Source organism: Somniosus microcephalus, chromosome 24 (genome assembly GCF_052327205.1).
Source record: "Somniosus microcephalus isolate GS21.2 chromosome 24, FLI_Smic_1.0, whole genome shotgun sequence".
Taxonomy (NCBI): Eukaryota; Metazoa; Chordata; class Chondrichthyes; order Squaliformes; family Somniosidae; genus Somniosus; species Somniosus microcephalus.
In genome coordinates this window covers 4134204-4157102 of record NC_141010.1, presented here as the reverse complement: position 1 = coordinate 4157102, position 22899 = coordinate 4134204, and the positions used below count along the sequence as shown (strand labels likewise).

The 22899-nt window shown below is 49.8% G+C and overlaps 1 protein-coding gene across 1 annotated transcript in view; it reads left to right on the top strand.

The window, feature by feature from the left end:
• The window catches only part of krt222 (keratin 222), a 40637-nt gene that overhangs the window by 4058 nt on the left and 13680 nt on the right, over positions 1 to 22899 (top strand). Inside the window, exon 3 of the mRNA XM_085966009.1 lies at positions 19330 to 19568. Coding sequence (XP_085822135.1) covers positions 19330 to 19568 — 239 coding nt within the window. The remainder of the gene's footprint in view (positions 1 to 19329; positions 19569 to 22899) is intronic.

Here is a 22899-nt window from a genome sequence, read left to right as displayed (position 1 = left end):
CCCTTGAAAACATTGAGTGTCTCCGCTTCCACCACTTCCGTCAGCAGCGAGTTCCAGGTCCTCACCACTCGCTGCGTAAAAAGGTTATTCCTCACGTTCCCCCTGTAACTCTTGTCCAAAACTTTAAATCTGTGTCCCCAGTCCTTGTACCATCAACTAGTGGGAACAGCCTTTCCCCGTCTAGCCTATCCAAACCCGTCATAATTTTGTACACCTCTATCAAATCAGCCCTCAACCTCCTTTGCTCTAATGAAAACAAATCCAGCTTCTCCAACCTGTCCTTGTAGCTAAGATCCCCCATCCCCGGAACCATTCTGGTAAATCTCCTCTGCACCCTCTGCAGGGGCCTTCACATCCTTCCTAAAGTGTGGTGACTAGAACTGGATGCAATACTCCAGTTGTGGCCTAACCAGCGCTTTATAAAGGTTCAGCATAACTTCTCTACTTTTGTACTCAATACCTCTATTTATGAAGCCCAAGATCCCATATGCTTTGTTAACCACTCTCTCAATATGTCCTGCCACCTTCAGGGACCTATGCAGATTAACTCCCAGGTCTCTCTGTCCCTGCACACTCTTTAAAACTGTGCCATTAAGTGTATATTGCCTCTCCCTGTTCCTTCTGCCAAAATGCATCACCTCACACTTCTCTGTATTAAATTCTATCTGCCACTTGTCTGCCCATTCTGCTAGCCTTTCTATGTCCTGCTGCAGTCAGTTGGTATCATCATCACTGTTTGCCACACTCCCAAGTTTGGTGTCATCGGCAAATTTAGAAATTCTACTCTGTATTCCAATATCCAGGTCATTTATATATATCAAAAAAAGCAGTGGCCCCAGCACTGACCCTTGGGGAACACCACTGTCTACCATCCTCCAGTCTGAAAAACAGCCATTTACCACAACTCGCTGTTTTCTGTCCTTAAGCCAATTCCTTATCCAAGCTGCCACTGACCCACCTATTCCATGAGCCTCAATTTTGTTAACCAGCCTTCTATGTGGTACTTTGTCAAACGCCTTCCTAAAATCCACGTAGACAACATCCATTGCATTCCCTTCATCAATCCTCCTGGTTACTTCATCAAAAAATTCAACTAGATTAGTCAAACATGATCTGTCTTTTACAAATCTGTGTTGGCTCTCCTTAATTAGCTTAAACCTCTCCAAGTGCCCGTTAATTTTTTCCTTGATTATTGTTTCTAAAACTTTACCCACCACAGATGTTAAACTGACCGGCCTGTAGTTACTAGGATTGTCCTTACACCCTTTCTTGAACAATGGTGTCACATTTGTCACTTTCCAATCCTCAGGCACCTCCCCTGCATCTAGAGAAGATTGGAAAATTATGGCAAGCCCTTCCACTATCTCCTCCCCCAATTCCCTTAGCAACCTGGGATGCAAGCCATCTAGACCAGACAACTTATCCACTCTAAGCATACCCAGTCTTTCTCGTACATCCTGTCTATCAGTTTTCACCCCTTCCATTGCTTCTACCTTTTCCACTTCTGCTGATATTTTGTCAGCATCCACCTCCTTAGTAAACATGATACAAAGTACTCACTGAGTATTCTAGCCTTGCCCTGCGCCTCTAAGCATATATCACCTTCTTTGTCTCTAATAGGCCCCACCCCGCCTCTTACTATCCGCTTACTGTTTACATGCCGGTAGAAGATTTTTGGGTTCCCTTTTATGTTAACCGCAATTCTACTCTCATATTCTCTCTTTGCCAATCTTATTTTCATCTTCACTTCCCCTCTCAACTTATTGTATTTGGTCTCGTTCTCCCTTGAAGAATTCACCTGACATGTATCATACACCCTCTTTTTTTGTTTCATCAGCTTCTCTATCTCCCTCGACATCCAAGGAGCCCTTGCTTTGGTTCCCTTACACTTCCCTCTTGTTGGAATGTACTTAGCCTGTACTTGGAACATCTCCTCCTTAAAGATCTCCCATTGTTCCGTGACAGATTTTCCTGTCAGTCTTTGGTTCCACTTTACCCTGGCTAGATACTTCGCATCCCATTGAAGTTAGCCCTATTCCAGTTCAGAAGTTCCACTCTAGATTGTGCCTTGCTCCTCTCCATTGCTAATCTAAATCTTATGATACGATGATCTCTCGTCCCCAAGTGTTCTCCCACAGACACTGGTTGACCTGGCCCACCTCATTCCCCAGCACCAGATCCAGCAATGCCTCCTTCCTAGATGGGCGAAGAACATACTGGTCAAGGAAATTCTCCTGAACACATTTCAGAAATTCCTCCCCCTCCTTTCCCTTTACCCTTGCATTATCCCAATCGATATTTGGGTAATTAAAGTCCCCCAATATCACCACTCTATAGCTCTTGCATAGCTCTGCAATTTCCCTGCAGATTTGCTCCTCTACCTCCCTCTCACTATTTGGGGGCCTGTAGAATACGCCCAATAGCGTGATCATACCCTTTTTTGCTCCTCAACTCTAACCAAATGGATTCTGTCCTTGTCCCCTCAAGAACATCCTCCCTTTCCAACACTACAATGTCTTCCTTAATCAGCACTTCCACCCCACCTCCCTTTTTTCCTTCCCTATCTTTTCTGAACACCTTGTACCCTTGAATATTAAGTGCCCAGTCCTCACCGTTTTTAAGCCACGTTTGTTATTGCCACCACATCATATTGCTACACATGTGCTTATAGCTCACCAACCTTATTCACCACACTTTGTGCGTTTACATACGTGCATTCTAAACCCATTTTTGAATTTTTCAGTCTTTCTTAGTCTGCTCCTACCTAATATGGTACTACTTCCACCTCCAGCACTACCTTCCCCTCCAGTACCATCCAACACACTCACTTTTTTATGCACCTTACTCCTCCCCTCCACTCCTATATGCTGGTGCCCATCCCCCTGCCAAGCTAGTTTAAACCCTCCCCAACAGCACTAGCAATCCTCCCCGCGATAATATTGGTCCCGGCTCCGTTGAGGTGTAACCCGTCCGGCTTGTACAGGTCCCACCTTCCCCAGAAACGGTTCCAATGCCTCAGGAATCTAAAGCCCTCCCTCCTGCACCATCTCTCCAGCCACGCATTCATCTGTTCTATCCTCCTATTTCTGTACTCACTAGCACGTGGCACCGGGAGTAATCCGGAGATTACTGCCTTTGAGGTCCTGCTTTTTAATCTCTCTCCTAGCTCCCTATAGTCTGCCTGCAGGACCTCATCCCTCTTTCTACCTATGTTGTTGGTACCGATATGGACCACGACCTCTGGCTGTTCACCCTCCCCCCCTCAGAATGTCCTGCAACCGTTCAGTGACATCCTTGACCCTGGCACCAGGTAGGCAACATACCATCCTGGAGTCACATCTACGGCTGCAGAAACACCTGTCTGCTCCCCAACTATCGAATCCCCTACCACTATTGCTCTTCCACTCTTCTTCCCCCCGCCCCCCCATGCAGCTGACCCACCCGTGGTACCGTGGCCTTGGCTCTGGCTGCTCTCCCCAGAGGAACCATCACCCCCTCCGGTTTCCAGAACTGTGAACCGGTTAGCGAGCGAGATGCACTCTAGGGATTCCTGCCCTACCTGCCTGGTTCTCCTCCTCCTCTGGTGGTCACCCATTCCCTCTCTGCCTGCACATTCTGAGGCTGCGGGGTGACCACCTCTAGAAACGTGCTTTCCAAGTATTTCCCAGCATCGCGGATGCACTGTCGTGACTCCAGCTGCCATTCAAGCTCCGAAACCCAGAGCTCAAGTTGGTGCAGTTGGCGACACTTCCTGCACACGTGGTCGTCCAGGCCGCAAGAAGCACCCAGGCTATCCCACAGGGCCCAGGATGGGCAAATCCCGGGACTGAGCTGCCCTGCTGTGTCTCTATTTACCAGACTATGGAGGTCATTTAGCAGAAATAAACTTAACAAGAAACACTCAACAGCTACACCCCAATCAGCACCTCCCTCTATTAGATAGGCTAGGAACTACTTAGCAGAAATATACTGAAAACAGAACAAAAAAAAACCCACAAATACTCACCCTATACTCACCTCAGCTCACTTGTGCCAACAACACCTTTGAATTCTGACGTCAATCTTCCGTTGTGTCACTTGCCGACTGTCCCTCTCGCAGGTAGTCCGCTCACTCAGACACCCAGGTCTCTGCTCCGCGCTGCCTTTATCCCCAGTCTCTGACTCCGTTCCTCCCACAGGTCTGCTCGCTCAGACTCCCAGGTCTCTGCTCCACGCTGCCTTTATCCCCGGTCTCTGACTCCGTTCCTGCCACAGGTCCGCTCACTCAGACTCCCAGGTCTCTGCTCCGCGCTGCCTTTATCCCCAGTCTCTGACTCCGTTCCTCCCACAGGTCTGCTCGCTCAGACTCCCAGGCCTCTGCACCGTGCTGCCTTTATCCCCGGTCTCCGACTCCGTTCCTGCTGCAGGTCCGCTCGCTCAGACTCCCAGGCCTCTGCACCGCGCTGCCTTTATCCCCGGTCTCTGACTCCGTTCCTCCCACAGGTCTGCTCGCTCAGACTCCCAGGCCTCTGCTCCACGCTGCCTTTATCCCCGGTCTCTGACTCCGTTCCTCCCACAGGTCCGCTCACTCAGACTCCCAGACCTCTGCACCGTGCTGCCTTTATCCCCGGTCTCTGACTCCGTTCCTCCCACAGGTCTGCTCGCTCAGACTCCCAGGCCTCTGCACCGCGCTGCCTTTATCCCCGGTCTCTGACTCCATTCCTCCCACAGATCCGCTCACTCAGACTCCCAGACCTCTGCACCGTGCTGCCTTTATCCCCAGTCTGACTCCGTTCCTGCCACAGGTCCGCTCGCTCAGACTCCCAGGCCTCTGCTCCGCGCTGCCTTTATCCCCGGTCTCCGACTCCATTCCTGCTGCAGGTCCGCTCGCTCAGACTCCCAGGCCTCTGCACCGCGCTGCCTTTATCCCCAGTCTCTTGACTCCGTTCCTGCTGCAGGTCCGCTCGCTCAGACTCCCAGGCCTCTGCACCGCGCTGCCTTTATCCCCAGTCTCTTGACTCCGTTCCTGCTGCAGGTCCGCTCACTCAGACTCCCAGGCCTCTGCACCGCGCTGCCTTTATCCCCGGTCTCCGACTCCGTTCCTGCTGCAGGTCCGCTCACTCAGACTCCCAGGCCTCTGCACCGCGCTGCCTTTATCCCCGGTCTCCGACTCCGTTCCTGCTGCAGGTCCGCTCGCTCAGACTCCCAGGCCTCTGCTCCGCGCTGCCTTTATCCCCGGTCTCAGACACCATTCCTCCCGCAGGTCTGCTCGCTCAGACCTATACTCACCTCTCAGCTCCCTTGTACCAGAGACACCTTTGAATTCTGACGTCACTTCTTTACAGCCAATGAAGTACATTTTGAAGTGTAGTCACTGTTGTAATGTAGGAAACGCGGCAGTCAATATGCGCACAACAAGCTCCCACAAACAGCAATGTGATAATGACCAGATAATCTGCTTTACTGACGTTGATTGAGGGATCAATATTGGCCAGGACACCGGGGAGAACTCCCCTGCTCTTCTTCGAAATAGTGCCCTGGGATCTGGAGACGTGCTGAGGAAGGAGTGATGCTGAAAAGTGTTACAGGCAGTAAATCTGATACTATGGGAAATGCAGACTGTACGCAAATCTTTTAACATATATTTGCTAACATAAAGGGAATTCAAAAGTCTTCTAAAGGCATATAAATAGTAAACGGGTAGTAACAGGAGGGGTGGGGCCGATTAGGGATTGAACAGGAGATCTACACATGGAGGCTGAGGTACTAAACGAGTACTTTGCGTCTGTCTTTACCAAGGAAGAAGATGCTGCCAAAGTCATAGTGAAGGAGGAGGTCGTTGAGATATTGGATGAGATAGAAATTGATAAAGAGGAGGTACTAGAAAGGCTGGCTGTACTTAAAGTAGATGAGTCACCAGGACCGGATGGGATGCATCCTAGGATGCTGAGGAAATTGAGGGAGGAAATTGCGGCAGTACTGGCCATAATGGGACAGATTTCGAACAGATCTGGCAACTCAAAACTGGGCATCCATGAGGCACTGTGGGCCATCAGCAGCAGCAGAATTGTATTCAACCACAATCTGTAACCTCATGGCCCGGCATATCCCTCACTCTACCATTACCATCAAGCCGGGAGATCAACCCTGGTTTAACGAAGAGTGCAGGAGAGCATGCCGGGAACAGCACCAGGCATACCGAAAAATGAGGTGTCAACCTGGTGAGGCTACAACACAGGACTACTTGCATGCCAAACAACGGAAGCAACATGCGATAGACAGAGCTAAGCGATCTCACAACCATCGGATCAAATCAAAGCTCTGCAGTCCTGCCACATCCAGTCGTGAGTGGTGGTGGACAATTAAACAGTTAACAGGAGGAGGAGGCTCCAAAAATAGCCCCATCCTCAATGATGGTGGAGCCCAGCACGTGAGTGCAAAAGACAAGGCTGAAGCATTTGCAACTATCTTCAGCCAGAAGTGCCAAGTGGATGATCCATCTCGGCCTCCTCCTGAGGTCCCCAGCATCACAGATGCCAGTCTTCAGCCCATTCAATTCACTCCACGTGATGTCAAGAAATGGCTGAAGACACTGGATACTGCAAAGGCTATGGGCCCTGACAACATTCCGGCAATAGTACTGAAGACTTATGCTCCAGAACTAGCTGCGCCCCTAGCCAAGCTGTTCCAGTACAGCTACAATGCTGGCATCTATGTCAATGTGGAAAATTGCCCAAGTATGTCCTGTCTACAAAAAGCAGGACAAATCCGACCCGGCCAATTACCGTCCCATCAGTCTACTCTCAATCATCAGCAAAGTGATAGAGGTGTCGTCGACAGTGCTATCAAGCGGCACTTACTCAGCGATAACCTGCTAACTGACGCCCAGTTTGGGTTCCGCCAGGGCCACTTAGCTCCTGACCTCATTACAGCCTTGGTCCAAACATGGACAAAAGAGCTGAACTCAAGAGGTGAGGTGAGAGTGACTGCCCTTGACATCAAGGCAGCATTTGATCGAGTGTGGCATCAAGGAGCCCTAGCAAAACTGAAGTCAATGGGAATCAAGGGGAAAACTCTCCATTGGTTGGAATCATACCTAGCACAAAGGAAGTTGGCTGTGGTTGTTGGAGGTCATTCATCTCAATCACATGACATCACTGCAGGAGTTCCCCAGGGCAGTGTCCTAGGCCCAACCATCTTCAGCTGTTTCATCAATGACCTTCCCTCCATCATAAGGTCAGAAGTGGGGATGTTCGCTGATGATTGCACACTGTTCAGCACCATTCGAGACTCGTCAGATACTGACGCAGTCCGTGTCCATATGCAGCAAGACTTGGACAACATTCAGACTTGGGCTGACAAGTGGCAAGTAACATTCGCACCACACAAGTGTCAGGCAATGACCATCTCCAACAAGCGAGACTCTAACCATCTCCCCTTGACATTCAATGACATTACCATCGCTGAATCCCCCACTATCAACATCCTGGGGGTTACCATTGATCAGAAACTGAACTGGACCAGCCATATAAATACTGTGGCTACAAGAGCAGGCCAGAGGCTGGGAATTCTGCGGCGAGTGTCTCACCTCCTGACTCCCCAAAGCCTTTCCACCATCTACAAGACACAAGTCAGGAGTGTGATGGAATACTCTCCACTTGCCTGGATGAGTGCAGCTCCAACAACACTCAAGAAGCTCGACACCATTCAGGATAAAGCAGCCCGCTTGATTGACACTCCATCCACCACCTTCAACATTCACTCCCTCCACCACCGGCGCACTGTGGCTGCAGTGTGTACCATCTACAAGATGCACTGCAGCAACTCGCCAAAGCTCCTTCAACAGCACCTTCCAAACCCGCGACCTCTACCACTTAGAAGGACAAGGGCAGCAGACGCATGGGAACATCACCACCTACAAGTTCCCCTCCAAGCCACACACCATCCTGACTTGGACCTGTATCGCCGTTCCTTCACTGTCGCTGGGCCAAAATCCTGGAACTCCCTTCCTAACAGCATTGTGGGTGTCCCTACACCATATGGACTGCAGCAGTTCAAGAAGGCGGCTCACCACCATCTTCTCAAGGGCAATTAGGGATGGGCACTAAATGCAGGCCTAGCCAGCGACGCCCACATCCCATCAATGAATTAAAAAAAAAATATTCCAATCCTCCTTAGATACAGGGGTGGTGCCAGAGGACTGGAGAATTGCAAATGTTACACCCTTGTTCAAAAAAGGGGGTAAGGATAAACCCAGCAACTACAGGCCAGTCAGCTTAACCTCAGTGGTGGGGAAGCTTTTAGAAACGATAATCCAGGACAAAATTAACAGTCACTTGGACAAGTGTAGATTAATTAAGGGAAGCCAGCATGGATTTGTTAAAGGCAAATCGTGTTTAACCAACTTGATCGAGTTTTTTGATGAGGTAACAGAGAGGGTTGATGAGGGCAATGCGGGTGACGTGGTGTACATGGATTTCCAAAAGGCATTCGACAAAGTGCCACATAATATGCTTGCCAGCAAAGTTGAAGCCCATGGAATAAAAGGGACAGTGGCATTATGGATATGAAATTGGCTAAGTGACAGGAAACAGAGAGCAATGGTGAATGGTTGTTTTTCGGACTGGAGGAAGGTATACAGTGGTGTTCCCCAGGGGTCGGTTCTAGGACCACTGCTTTTCTTGATATATATTAATGACTTGGACGTGGGTGTACAGGGCACAATTTCAAAATTTGCAGATGACACAAAACATGGAATTATAGTGAACATTGAGGAGAGTGATAGACTTCAGGAAGACATAAACAGGTTGGTGGAATGGGCGGACACGTGGCAGATGAAATTTAATGCAGAAAAGTGCGAAGTGATACATTTTGGTAGGAAGAATGAGGAGAGGCAATATAAACTAAAGGGTACAATCCTAAAGGGGGTGCATGAACAGAGAGACCTGGGGGTATGTGTGCATAAATTGTTGAAGGTGGCAGGGCAGGTTGAGAAAGCGGTTAAAAAGGCTTACGGGATCCTGGGCTTCATAAATAGAGGCAGAGTACAAAAGCAAGGAAGTTATGATGAACCTTTATAAAACACTGGTTCGGCCTCAACTGGAGTATTGTGTCCAATTCTGGGCACCACACTTTAGGAAGGATGTGAAGGCCTTAGAGAGGGTGCAGAAAAGATTTACGAGAATGATTCCAGGGATGAGGGACTTCAGTTACCTGGATAGACTGGAGAAGCTGGGGTTGTTCTCCTTGGAGCAGAGCAGGTTGAGAGGAGATTTGATAGAGGTGTTCAAAATCATGAGGGGTCTGGACAGAGTAGATAGAAAGAAACTGTTCCCATTGGTGGAAGGGTTGAGAACCAGAGGACACAGATTTAAGGTGATTGGCAAAAGAACCAAAGGCGACATGAGGAAAATCATTTTTACACAGTGAGTGGTTATGATCTGGAATACACTGCTTGAAAGGGTGGTGGAGACAGGTGCAATCGTGGCTTTCAAAAGGGAGTTGGATAAGAACCTGAAGTAAAAAAATTTGAAGGGTTACGGGGAAAGGGTGGGGGAGTGGGACTAGCTGAAGTGCTCTTGCAGAGAGCCGGCACGGGTTCGACGGGCCGAATGGCCTCCTTCTGTGCTGTAACCATTCTATGATTCTATGATATATTAGGGGCTGTGCCGTGGTATTGTTTATGGACAGGAGGGTAACTGGAATACAAAAGTAGAGTTTAGCTGCAAATCTGGTCCCTTTAAGGCACTACTTTTATAGCCAGGTAATTGTAGTGAAAAGAAAGAAAGAAAGAACTTGCATTTCTCCAGCGCCTTTCATGACTTCAGGACGTCCCAAAGCGCTTTACAGCCAATGAAGTACTTCTGAAGTGTAGTCACTGTTGTAATGTACAAACAGCAATGTTTTAATGACCAGATAATCTGTTTTAGTGATGTTGTTTGAGAGATAAATATTGGCTGGGACACTGGGGAGAACGCCCCTGCTCTTCTTCAAAATAGTGCCATGGGATCTTTTACATCCACCTGAGAGCAGACGGGGCCTCGGTTTAACGTCTCATCCGAAAGATGGCACCTCTGACAATGCAGCGCTCCCTCAGTACTGCACCCAGTACTACCTCACTACCACTTCTCTCGACCCCTCCACGGTCTCTAAACTGTCAGACTGCTTGTCCGACATCCAGTTCTGGATGAGCAGAAATTCTCTCCAATTAAATATTGGGAAGACCAAAGCCATTGTTTTCGGTCCCCGCCACAAACTCCGTTCCCTAGCCACTGACTCCATCCCTCTCCCTAACATCTGTCTGAGGCTGAACCACACTGTTCGCAACCTTGGTGTCATATTTGACCCTGAAATGAGCTTCCGACCACATATCCGTGGCATAACAAAGACCGCCTATTTCCACCTCCTTAACATCGCCCGTCTCCACCCCTGCCTCAGCTCATCCACTGCTGAAACCCTCGTCCATGCCTTTGTTACCTCTAGACTTGACTATTCCAACGCACTCCTGGCTGGCCTCCCACATTCCACCCTACGTAAACTTGAGCTGATCGAAAACTTGGCTGCCCGTGCCTTAACTCGCACCAAGTCCCATTCAGCCATCACCCCTGTGCTTGCTGGCCCAAATTGGCTCCCAGTTAAATCCCTCCATGGCCTCACCCCTCCCTATCTCTGTAATCTCCTCCAGCCCCACAACCCCCCAAGATCACTGTGCTTCTCTAAGTCTGCCCTCTTGAGCATCCCTGATTATCCCTGAGGGTGTGGCGAGAATGAGGAACTTGAAGAAATGATTATTAGTAAAAAAATAGTACTAGCAAAATTAATGGGACTAAAAGTCGATAAATCCCAAGGACCGGATGACCTACATCCTAGGGTTTTGAAAGAGGTGGCCATTGAGATAGTGGACGCATTGGTTGTCATCTTCCAAAATTCTATAGATTCTGGAACGGTTCCTGCAGATTGGAGGATAGCAAATGTAACCCTGCTATTTAAGAAAGGAGGGAGAGAGAAAACGGGGAACTACAGACCTGTTAGCCTCACATCAGTAGTTGGGAAAATGCTGGAATCTATTATAAAGGTTGCAATAACTGGGCACTTAGAAACTAATAGTAAGATTGGGTAGAGTCAACATGGATTTATGAAAGGGAAATCCTGTTTGACAAACCTATTGGAGTTCTTTGAGGATGTAACTAGTGGAGTAGACAAAGGGGAACTGGTAGATGTGGTGTATCTGGATTTTCAGAAGGCCTTCGATAAGATCCCACACAAGAGTTTGGTGAACAAAATTAGGGTACATGGAATTGGGGGTAATATACTAGCATGGATTGAGAATTGGTTAACAGACAGAAAACAAAGAGTAGGGATAAACGGGTCTTTTTCAGGATGGCAGGCCGTGACTAGTTGGGTACCGCAAGGATCGGTGCTTGGGCCCTAGCTATTCACAATCTATATCAATGATGTGGATGAGGGGACTAAATGTAACATTTCCAAATTTGCTGATGATACAAAGCTAGGTGGCAGTGTCAGTTGTGAAGAGGATGTGAAGAGGCTTCAAGGGGATCTCGACAGGCTCAGTGAGTGGGTGAGAACATGGCAGATGGAATATAATGTGGATAAATGTGAAGTTATCCACTTTGGTAGAAAAAACAGAAAGGCAGAGTATTTCCTAAATGGTGAAAGATTGGGGAATGCAGATGCTCAAAGGGACCTGGGTGTCCTTGTACATGAGTCACTGAAAGTGAATGTGCAGGTGCAGCAAGCCATTAGGAAGGCAAATGGTATGCTGGCCTTCATTACAAGAGGATTTGAGCACAGGAGTAAAGAAGTCTTACTCCAATTATATAGGGCCTTGGTGAGAACACACCTGGAGTACTGTGTACAATTTTGGTCTCCTTACCTAAGGAAGGATATACTTGCCATAGAGGGAGTGCAACGAAGGTTCACGAGATTGATTCCTGGGATGGCGGACTGTCGCATGAGAAGAGATTGAGTAAACTAGGCCTGTATTCTCTTCAATTCAGAAGAATGAGAGGGGATCTCATTGAAGCATACAAAATTATTACAGGGCTTGATAGGATGGATGCTGGGAGAATGTTTCCCTTGGCTGGGGAGTCTAGAACCAGGGGCCACAGCCTCAGGATAAAGGGTTGGCCATTCAGGACTGAGATGAGAAGAAATTTCTTCACACAGAGGGTGGTGAATCTTTGGAATTCTCTACCCCAGAGGGCTCTGGAGGCTCAGTCATTGGGTATATTCAAAACAGAAGTCGATAGATTTCTGACTAGTAAAGGCATCAAGGGATATGGCGATAGGGCCGGTGAATGGAGTTGAGGCAGAAGATCAGCCATGATCTCATTGAATGGCGGAGCAGGCTCGAAGGGCCGAATGGCCTACTCCTGCTCCTATTTCTTATGTTCTTATAATCGCTCAACCAGTGGTGGCCGTGCCTTCTGTTGCTTAGGCCCTAAGCTCTGGAATTCCCTGCCTAAACCTCTCCATCAACTACCTCTCTTTCCTCCTTTAAGATGCATCTTAAAACCTACCTGTTTGACCCAGCTTTTGGTCACACCTGCCCTAATTTCTCCTCATGTGGCTCGGTGTCAAATTTTTTGTCTTATAACACTCCTGTGCAGCGCCTTGGGACGTTTTACTACGACGTTATGTAAATGCGAGTTGTTGTTGTTGTAAGTTGGAGGATGAATTACGGGGGTGGTGCCAGATGTCCTGACACCAATCGCTGTGCTGCTAATCAGCGCTGTCAAGGTGCAGGCAGCTCGCCGGTCAGATTTAAATAAGGCCCAACTGTCAAAATAGGACCATAGGAACAGGAGAAGGCCGTTCAGCCTCTCGAGCCTGCTCTGCCATTCAATGAGATCAGGGCTGATCTGTGACCTAACTCCATCTACCCGTCTTGGCTCCATATTCTTTGATACCCTTGTCCAGACAAAACCTATTGATGTCAGATTTAAGATTATTAATTGAGCCCCGGCACCTACTGCTTTGTGTGGGAGGGAGTCCCACACTTCTACTGTCCTTTGTGTGAAGAAGTGTTTCCTAACTTCTCTCCTGAACGGCCTGGCTCTGATTTTAAGATTATGTCTCCTGTCCGAGACTCCCCCACCAGCGGAAAAGTTTCTTTCTATCTACCCTATCGATTCCTTTCAAAATCCTAAAAACCTCAATCAAATCACCCCTTAACTATCTATATTCCGGGGAATACAAGCCTAGTTTATGTAATCTCTCCTCATAATCTAACCTTTGGAGCCCTGGTAACATTCTGGTGAATCTGCGCTGCCCTCCTTCCAAGGCCAATAAATCCTTTCTAAGGTGTGGTGCCCAGAACTGTTCACAGCACTCCAGATGTGGTCTAACCAGAGCTTTGTACAGCTGTAGCAAAACTTCCTCCCCTTTATATTCCAGCCCTCCAGTTATAAAGGCCAACATTCCATTAGCCTTTTGATTATTGGTTGTACCTGACTAATAAATCTCTTTAAACAGCCACTGTTCCCAACTTTTCACCATTTAATTAATACTTGGATCTATCCGTTTGTGGTCCAAAATGGATGACCTCACACTTACCTGCGTTAAGATCCATATGCCATAGTTTCGCCCACTCACTCAATCTGTCGATCTCTCCTGGTAATGTTATCCTCCTGTCTACACTACTTACAATGCCACCAATCCTGGTGTTATCGGCAAACTTGGATATCTGGCTGTGAGTGGGGGAGGGGCTGAGTGGGGGCTGTGAGTGGGGGCGGGGCCGGGCTGTGAGTGGGGGCGGGGCTGTGAGTGGGGGCAGGGCTCTGTGGGGGCAGGGCTGTGAGTGGGGGCGGGGCTGTGAGTGGGGGCAGGGCTGTGAGTGGGAGGGGCTGTGAGTGGGCGGGGCTGTGAGTGGGGGAGGGGCTGTGAGTGGGGGAGGGGCTGAGTGGGGGCGGGGCTGTGTGGGGGCAGGGCTGTGAGTGGGGGCAGGGCTCTGTGGGGGCAGGGCTGTGAGTGGGGGCGGGGCTGTGAGTGGGGGAGGGGCTGTGAGTGGGGGAGGGGCTGAGTGGGGGCGGGGCTGTGTGGGGGCAGGGCTCTGTGGGGGCAGGGCTGTGAGTGGGGGCGGGGCTGTGAGTGGGGGCAGGGCTGTGAGTGGGGGCAGGGCTGTGAGTGGGAGGGGCTGTGAGTGGGGGTGGGGCTGTGAGTGGGGGCGGGGCTGTGAGTGGGGGCAGGGCTCTGTGGGGGCAGGGCTGTGAGTGGGGGCGGGGCTGTGAGTGGGGGCAGGGCTGTGAGTGGGGGTGGGGCTGTGAGTGGGAGGGGCTGTGAGTGGAGGAGGGGCTGTGAGTGGGCGGGGCTGTGAGTGGGGGAGCGGCTGTGAGTGGGGGCAGGGCTGTGTGGGGGCAGGGCTGTGAGTGGGGGCAGGGCTCTGTGGGGGCAGGGCTGTGAGTGGGGGCGGGGCTGTGAGTGGAGGCAGGGCTGTGAGTGGGAGGGGCTGTGAGTGGGGGTGGGGCTGTGAGTGGGAGGGGCTGTGAGTGGAGGAGGGGCTGTGAGTGGGGGTGGGGCTGTGAGTGGGGGCGGGGCTGTGAGTGGAGGAGGGGCTGTGAGTGGGGGAGGGGCTGAGTGGGGGCGGGGCTGTGTGGGGGCAGGGCTGAGTGGGGGCGGGGCTGAGTGTGGGGGCGGGGCTGTGAGTGGGAGGGGCTGTGAGTGGGGGAGGGGCTGTGAGTGGGGGAATGGCTGTGAGTGGGGCGGGGCTGTGAGTGGGGGCGGGGCTGTGAGTGGGAGGGCTGTGAGTGGGGGCGAGGCTGTGAGTGGGAGGGGCTGTGAGTGGGGGAGGGGCTGTGAGTGGGGGCGGGGCTGTGAGTGGGGGAATGGCTGTGAGTGGGGCGGGGCTGTGAGTGGGGGCGGGGCTGTGAGTGGGAGGGCTGTGAGTGGGAGGGGCTGAGTGGGAGGGGCTGTGAGTGGGGGAGGGGCTGTGAGTGGGGGCAGGGCCGTGAGTAGGGGGGCTGTGAGTGGGGGAGGGGCTGTGAGTGGGGGCGGGGCTGTGAGTGGAGGCGTGGCTGTGAGTGGGCGGCGGGGCTGTGAGTGGGGGATGGGCTGTGAGTGGGGGAGGGGCTGAGTGGCTATGAATGGAAGCGGGGCTGTGAATGGGGGTGGGGCTGTGAGTGGGAGGGGCTGTGAATGGGGGGCAGGGCTGTGAGTGGGAGGGGTTGAGTGGGAGGGGCTGTGAATGCGGGCGGGGCTGAGTGGGGGCGGGGCTGTGAGTGGGAGGGGCTTGAGTGGGGGCGGGGCTGTGAGTGGGAGGGGCTGTGGATGGGGGCGGGGCTGTGAGTGGGAGGGGCTGTGAGTGGGGGCGGGGCTGTGAGTGGGAGGGGCTGAGTGGGGGCGCATCGGATGCTCAAAAGACGAAATAAAATGAATTGGAATGAAAGTATTTTAAGATATTTGGAGAAATTTAATGCTTTTGTTTTTCCAGCTGTTTCCTGGGTGCTGGCAGCAGCAACAACAACAACTTGTATTTATATAGCGTCTTTAACGTAGTGAAACATCCCAAGGCGCTGCACAGGAGTATTTTAAGACAAAAAATTTGACACCGAGCCACATGAGGATAAATTAGTGCAGGTGACTAAAAGCTTGGTCAAAGAGGTAGGTTTTAAGGAGCGTCTTAAAGGATCAATGACTCTATGAAGGAGAGGTAGCGAGGCGGAGAGGTTTAGGCAGGGAATTCCAGAGCTTAGGGCCCAGGCAACAGAAGGCACGGCCACCAATGGTTGAGCGATTATAATCAGTGATGCTCAAGAGATAAGAATTAAGAGGAGCGCAGGTATCTCGAGGGTTTGAGGGGCTGAAGGAGATTACAGAGATAGGGAGGGGCAAGGCCATGGAGGGATTTGAAAACAAGAATGAGAATTTTGAAATCGAGGCGCTGCTTAACCGGGAGCCAATGTAGGTCAGCGAGTACAGGGGAGATGGGTGAACGGGACTTGGTGCAGGTTAGGACACGGGCAGCCGAGTTTTGGATGACCTCAAGTTTACGTAGGGTGGAATGTGGGAGGCCAGCCAGGAGTGCGTTGGAATAGTCACGTCTAGAGGTAACAAAGGAACGGATGAGGGTTTCAGCAGCGGATGAGGTGAGGCAAGGGTGGAGACAGGCGATGTTACAGAGGTGGAAGTAGGCAGTCTTAGTTATGCTGCGGATATGTGGTAGGAAGCTCATTTCAGGGTCAAATATGACACCAAGGTTGGGAACAGTCTGGTTCAGCCTCAGACAGATGTTAGGGAGAGGGATGGAGTCAGTGGCTAGGGAACGGAGTTTGTGGCAGGGACCGAAAACAATGGTCTTCCCAATATTTAATTGGAGAAAATTTTTGCTCATCCAGAACTGGATGTCAGACAAGCAGTGTGTCAATTTAGAGACCGTGGAGGGGTCGAGGGAAGTGGTGGTGAGGTAGAGCTGGGTGTGGTCAGCGTACATGTGGAAACCGACGCTGTGTTTTCGGATGATGTCGCCAAGGGACAGCATGTAGATGAGAAATAGGAGGGGGCCAAGGATAGATCCTTGGGGGACACCAGAGGTAACGATGCGGGAGCGGGAAGAGAAGCTGTTGCAGGTGATTCTCTGGCTACGATTAGATAGATAAGAATGGAACCAGGCGAGTGCAGTCCTGCCCAGCTGGACGACGGTGGAGAGGCGTTGGAGGAGGATCGAGTGGTCAACCATGTCAAAGGCTGCAGACAAGTCGAGAAGGACGAGGAGGGATAGTTTACCTTTGTCACAGTCACAAAGGATGTCATTTGTGACTTTAATAAGAGCCGTTTCGGTACTTTGGCAAGGGCGGAAACCGGATTGGAGGGATTCAAACATGGAATTGCGGGAAAGATGGCCACGGATTTGGGAGGCGACAACACGTTCAAGGACATTGGAGAGGAAAGGGAGGTTGGAGATGGGGCGGTAGTTTACAAGGACGGAAGGATCAAGGGTTGTTTTTTTGAATAGAGGGGTGATGACGGCAGATTTGAGGGAGAGGGGGACAGTACCTGAGGAGAGAGAACTGTTAACAATGTCAGCTAACATGGGAGCCAGAAAAGGAAGTTGGGTGGTCAGCAGTTTGGTGGGAATAGGGTCGAGGGAGCAGGAGGTGGGTCTCATGGACAAGATGAGCGCGGAGAGGTCATGAGGAGAGATCGGAGAGAAACTGGAGAAAGAGGAGAGTTCAGGGCTAGGGCAGGGGGAACCTTAGTCTGCAGCAGGTGCAGTTTGCAGCATCTCCCAGAGGCCGCAGTGGGTTTCTCAGTATAGGTCCCCCTTGTTCTGTGAGGATTTCCTTTGCTATTTCAAAACAACTTGAAAGAAACTGGCCATCGAACTTTCTTACACTTTCCTTCAGCCAAGTTTCCCATTTTATGCATTAACAACCATTCCTTTTCGATAATGAATTACTCAATTTTGAGCTCACAGTTAAACAGCTGTGATTTAACTCTGCCTGTGCTTTTAGAGAACACAACAAAGATAGTTTATTGAAAATCGATTTATTTTTCTCAGTGGAAAAGTTGAACAGTATTTCTGTGTGTTTTATGAAGTGATTTTAAACCCTTAGCTGCAAGATAAACTGCAATTATTGGGCTCTGTCTTATTGCTGCTGCCCACGTTAATCATCGCTAACCCCATCCCGATTCATTGTGGTTCCAAATTCAGATAATAAATCTTTCCCTCCCGGGAGGACAGTAAACTATCTCTGGGGCTTGAAGCTCAACTTTTGCAATAAAAACTTGGAAACTGCATAAACAATGAATATCTGAGCATTTTGGTTCCCCCTGCCCTGGCCCTGAACTCACATCTTTCTTCAGTTTCTCTCCGATCTCCCCTCGTGACCTCGCTGCGCTCATCTTATCCATGAGACCCACTTCCTGCTCCCTCGACCCTATTCCCACCAATGGGAAAGGTCATGTCAAAGGTAATTGAAGAGTGTGTAAGTCAGCAAACCTCCCAATAGTGCACCTGGGTATTAAGGCAGTAACCTAGAGGCAGGAATTACCCAGGAACTCGGTGGAGGGTGTATCTGACGGCCTAAACCGAGCCGTGGATTGACTGCGAGAGGAGGCGGAGAAGCAGGAATACAGTGAAGGGGGCAGCCAACAGTCTGCAAGCGGTCAGGTTTTAGTCCCTTTCTCTTGGCCGCCTCTCCCTCAAAATTGCTAGACCTTGTCCCCCACAATACGACTAGACTCAGCGACCCCCGGTTGCTGCTAGCCCCTGGTCCCATCAATGTTCCCAATCCACCTCACCGTCCCCTCTGGCTCCCAAGACTCCTTGACAATGCTCACAAACAGCTAGACACTATCCTTCCAGCACTCCAAGACCCCAGCCCACTCCCAGACCCTGAGACACCGCCTAATAACGCGCCCTCATCTCAGGACCCCAGTCCACAGGGCTCCTTGACTTTAGACACTTTCCTCCCAGTACTTCCCGATCCCTGGATTGCCCGTGACGTGCAATGAATTTGAGCACACCTGAAAATTGGGTTAAAAAAACGAAATAAAAAAATTAAATGAAGCACGGATCCGACTGACTCACACCTGTAACAACAACTAGGGTTTGCAGATTGCCTTTTTCCCATTATAAATGTTTACATAGAATGGTTACAGCACAGTAGGAGGTCATTCGGCCTGTCAAGCCCGTGCCGGCTCTCTGCAAGAGCACTTCAGCTAGTCCCACTCCCCCGCCCTTTCCCCGTAGCCCTACAAATTTTTTTCCTTCAGGTACTTATCCAATTCCCTTTTGAAAGCCACGATTGAATCTGCCTCCACCACCCTCTCAGGCAGTGCATTCCAGATCTTAACCACTCGCTGCGTAAAAAAGTTTGGTTCTTCTGCCAATCACCTTAAATCTGTGTCCTCTGGTTCTCGACCCTTCCGCCAATGGGAACAGTTTCTCTCTATCTACTCGGTCCAGACCCCTCATGGTTTTGAACATGTACATTCTCGTTATAAATGTTTCCATATAGATTCCCAGTATAAAACTAAAGCAGAATACTGCGGATGCTGGAAATCTGAAAGATAAACAGTAAATGCTGGAAATACTCAGCAGGTCAGACAGCATCTGTGGAGAGAGAAACAGAGTTCACGTTTCAGGTCGATGACCTTTCATCAGGACTCTATAAATGTTGACATAAAAAGCATAATTGAAAACTTGTGACAAAAGGAAATAAGGTCTGCGTAACATACACTAGACTATTACTAATATAACAGAAATAGATATATGTGTGTGAGTCACATCTCTTGTGAAAATAAAAAAAGTTCCCTTTTGTGAGCATGTTTAGTGAATGCCCTGAGATGAGAATGATCACAGGTGTGTTTTGAATCAATGTGTTCTCACAGCAGAAGGGTTTGGAGAACTCCCTGCAGGTGACAGAGCAGAGATACCAGCTGCAGCTGAGGAGCCTGTCGTCTGTGATCGGGGAGCTGGAGGCAGAGTTACAGGAGGTCAGGAGAGACATTGAGCACCAGGTTCGGGAACACGAGTCATTGCTCAACACCAAGATGAGGCTGGAGCAAGAAATAGCGATGTACCGCAGTCTCCTGGACAGAGAGGAGGGGAGGCAAGTAGTGGCATTCCGGTAATCCTGTTTCACAGAAATTTAACGCTGCATTTATGCTCGGTATCTTTTTTTAAATGTTAGTCATAATTTTCTGATACATGTATTTTTCTTACTGACTTTTTTCTCACCACCTCTACCAAAGGACTGATTGTTGATGGGTTACTCATTTCCTGCATTCTGCTCAAGTTGTCATTCTTCACACAGGAGCCTGGACAGTCACTGTTGCCAAGCTATATGACTATGGAGGGCACCGCACCCGAGCCTGGTCTTATCCTTGCCTGATGTCAATGCACACACTTTCTACCAGGGTCACTGGATGGTGATCAGGAGGGGGGAGCCCTGGCTGAGTTATTGCTTCTGTAGCCCTGGGGGAGGGGTTGGTTACACAACCACAACTTGCATTTATATAGCACCTTTAACGTAGTAAAACGTCCCAAGGCGCTTCACAGGAGCGATTATCAGACAATAGTTGACACCGAGCCACATAAAGAGATATTAGGACAGGTGACCAAAAGTTTGGTCAAAGAGGTCGGTTTTAAGGAGCGCCTTAAAGGAGAAGGGAGAGGCGGAGAGGTTTAGGGAGGGAATTCCAGAGCTTAGGGTCCAGGCAGCTGAAGGCATAAAGAAAGAAAGACTTGCATTTCTATAGCGCCTTCCATGACCACCGGACGTCCCAAAGTGCTATACAGCCAATGAAGTACTTTTTGAAGTGTAGTCACTGTTGTAATGTAGGAAACGCGGCAGCTAACTTGCGCACAGCAAGCTCCCACAAACAGCAATGTGCTAATGACCAGATAATCTGTTTTAGTGATGCTGGTTGAGGGATAAATATTGTCCGAGACACTGGGGAGAACTCCCCTGCTCTTTTTCAAAATAGTGCCATGGGATCTTTTACGTTCACCTGAGAGAGCAGAAGGGCCCTCAGTTTAATGTCTCATCCAAAAGACGGCACCTCCGACAGTGCAGCACTCCCTCAGCACTACACTGGAGTGTCCGCCTAGATTTTTGTGCTCAAGTCTCGGGGGTGGGACTTGAACCCACAACTTTCTGACTCAGAGGCGAGAGCGCTGCCCACTGAGCCACGGCTGACACAGTTGGCACGGCCGCCAATGGTGGGGCGATGGAAATCGGGGAACGCTCAAGTGGCCAGGATTGGAGGAGCGCAGAGATCTCGGGGGTTGTGGGGCTGAAGGAGATTACAGAGATAGGGAGGGACGAGGCCATGGAGGGATTTGAAAACAAGGATGAGAATTTTAAAATGGAAATGTTTTGGGACCGGGAGCCGAGATAGTATTGTGCTACTCCAGCTCTTGCTGCAACTGAGATCAAATAACACCGCACAGACCAAGAATCCAACCTGGAATCATTCTGCTCTTCGTGGCTCACAGTTCCATGTCAGGCAGTGCATCTCACACTGAGCCTTCCGCGAGTCAAGGATGATACCAGAACTGAGAGTTATAACAACCAGGAAAGTCTGAACGGGCTGGGGCTCTTTTCTCTAGAAAAGAGAAGGCTGAGGGGCGACCCGATAGAGGTCTTTAAAATGATGGCGTTCAACAGGGTCGACGTAGACAAGATGTTTCCACTTGTACGGAGACCAGAACTAGAGGCCATCAATATAAGAGAGTCACTAATAAATCCAACAGGGAATTCAGGAGAAACTTCTTTACCCAGAGAGTGGTGAGAATGTGGAACTCGCTACCACAGGGAGTGGGTGAGGCGAATAGTATAGATACATTTAAGGGGAGGCTAGATAAACACATGAGGGAGAAAGGAATAGAAGGGTATGTTGATGGGGTGAGATGAAGAGGGGTGGGAGGAGGCTCGTGTGGAGCATAAACACCGGCACGGACCAGTTGGGCCGAATGGCCTGTTTCTGTGCTGTACATTCTGTGAAATTCAAAGCAAGCAGCCTTAGAGTCACAGCAGGTAAAGAGTCACGCTGTTCCAACAAGCGGGAAAGCAGCATAAATCTAAAGGGAAGGTGTTAGATCCGTGTATCTTAATGTTGTGTCCTTCAATAATCAGACAACAGACTGCAGGGAACGATTCAACAGGTGTTTACTGAATGAGGGTTACTCTAGAACTAACTGTACAGATCACTACTCAGGGTTTATATACAGGTGTGGTCACTGCCGGTACCTACAGTATACAGGAGCTGTAAAAAGTAGTTCTCTCCCTTAAGGTATATATACATTACAATTCCTCCCCTTTTAGATTAACAGTAGCATAATACTCATTTAACAATTAACATTTTTAATATACAATGTTATATGAAAATAGTCCATTCATATATTCAGTCTCTGGGGAGGCTTCCTGATTCTTTCTGGATAACGCCTTTCCCGAGTGTCTCGCTCTTGGTGCGGAGGCGATTCTAGCACCCTGTCGTCAGTTGATTCATCAGCTTCCAATGCTATTGTTTCTGAGGTAGATGCGACCTGTACGTCGGGTTCCTCACCAGGTACGTATGGCCGAGACATGGGGTTGACTCGTTCCTGTGACTCTAGGATCTGGTCAGCATGGCGTCTCACAATGTTCTCCCCAACATCCACTGTGTACATTAGTGGCCCCTGCCGTGTGCATATCGTTCCTGGTTGCCATTTCTCTGTTCGGTAGTCGCGGGCCAAGACTGGTTGCCCTACATTGAAGCTCCTTGTCGGCTTATGACTGTTAGGGCTGATCCTGTGTCCAATTCCATTTTCACTTGGACTCCTGCTACCTTGAGCGTGACCCAGATAGTTTGGTGATCCTCCGTTTTGATCACATTATGTAGTTTCAGACAACCCAGCTCCTTGCTTCCGGAGTCTGTATCACTCTTCTGTTCGTCTGAACTACTCTCCGTCACCTTATGTACCTTCTTGTACTTCTCCTGTGGAGATTTCTTGCTGCTGGTTTTCTTTCCCGACTTGCAGACTCTTGCTATGTGTCCTACTTTTCCACACTGTCTGCACACTTTGCCCTTGAACCAGCAATCATTATGGTCGTGTGTTGTTCTGCCGCAGCGATAGCACTTCACTGTTCCGTATGACATTTCATTTGTGCCATATTCTTGCGGTCTCCGTTGTATCTCTGCAGCGCCCCGTGCTGCTGCTTCGTGTGATACTGCAATGCTGAAAGCCTTGTCCAGCGTAAGATCCTTTTCTGATAGAAGCCGTTTCTGGGTTCCTTCACTTTGAAGCCCACACACAAACTTGTCCCTTAAAGTATCTGCTAGTCCCGTTCCAAACTGGCAGTGTTTCGATAGCTTGTGCAGTTCCGTTAAATACTCAGCATTACTTTCATCTTTATGCTGGTTCCTTTTGTGAAACTTAAATCTTTCTGCTATCAGCAGCGGTGTGGGGTTTAAGTG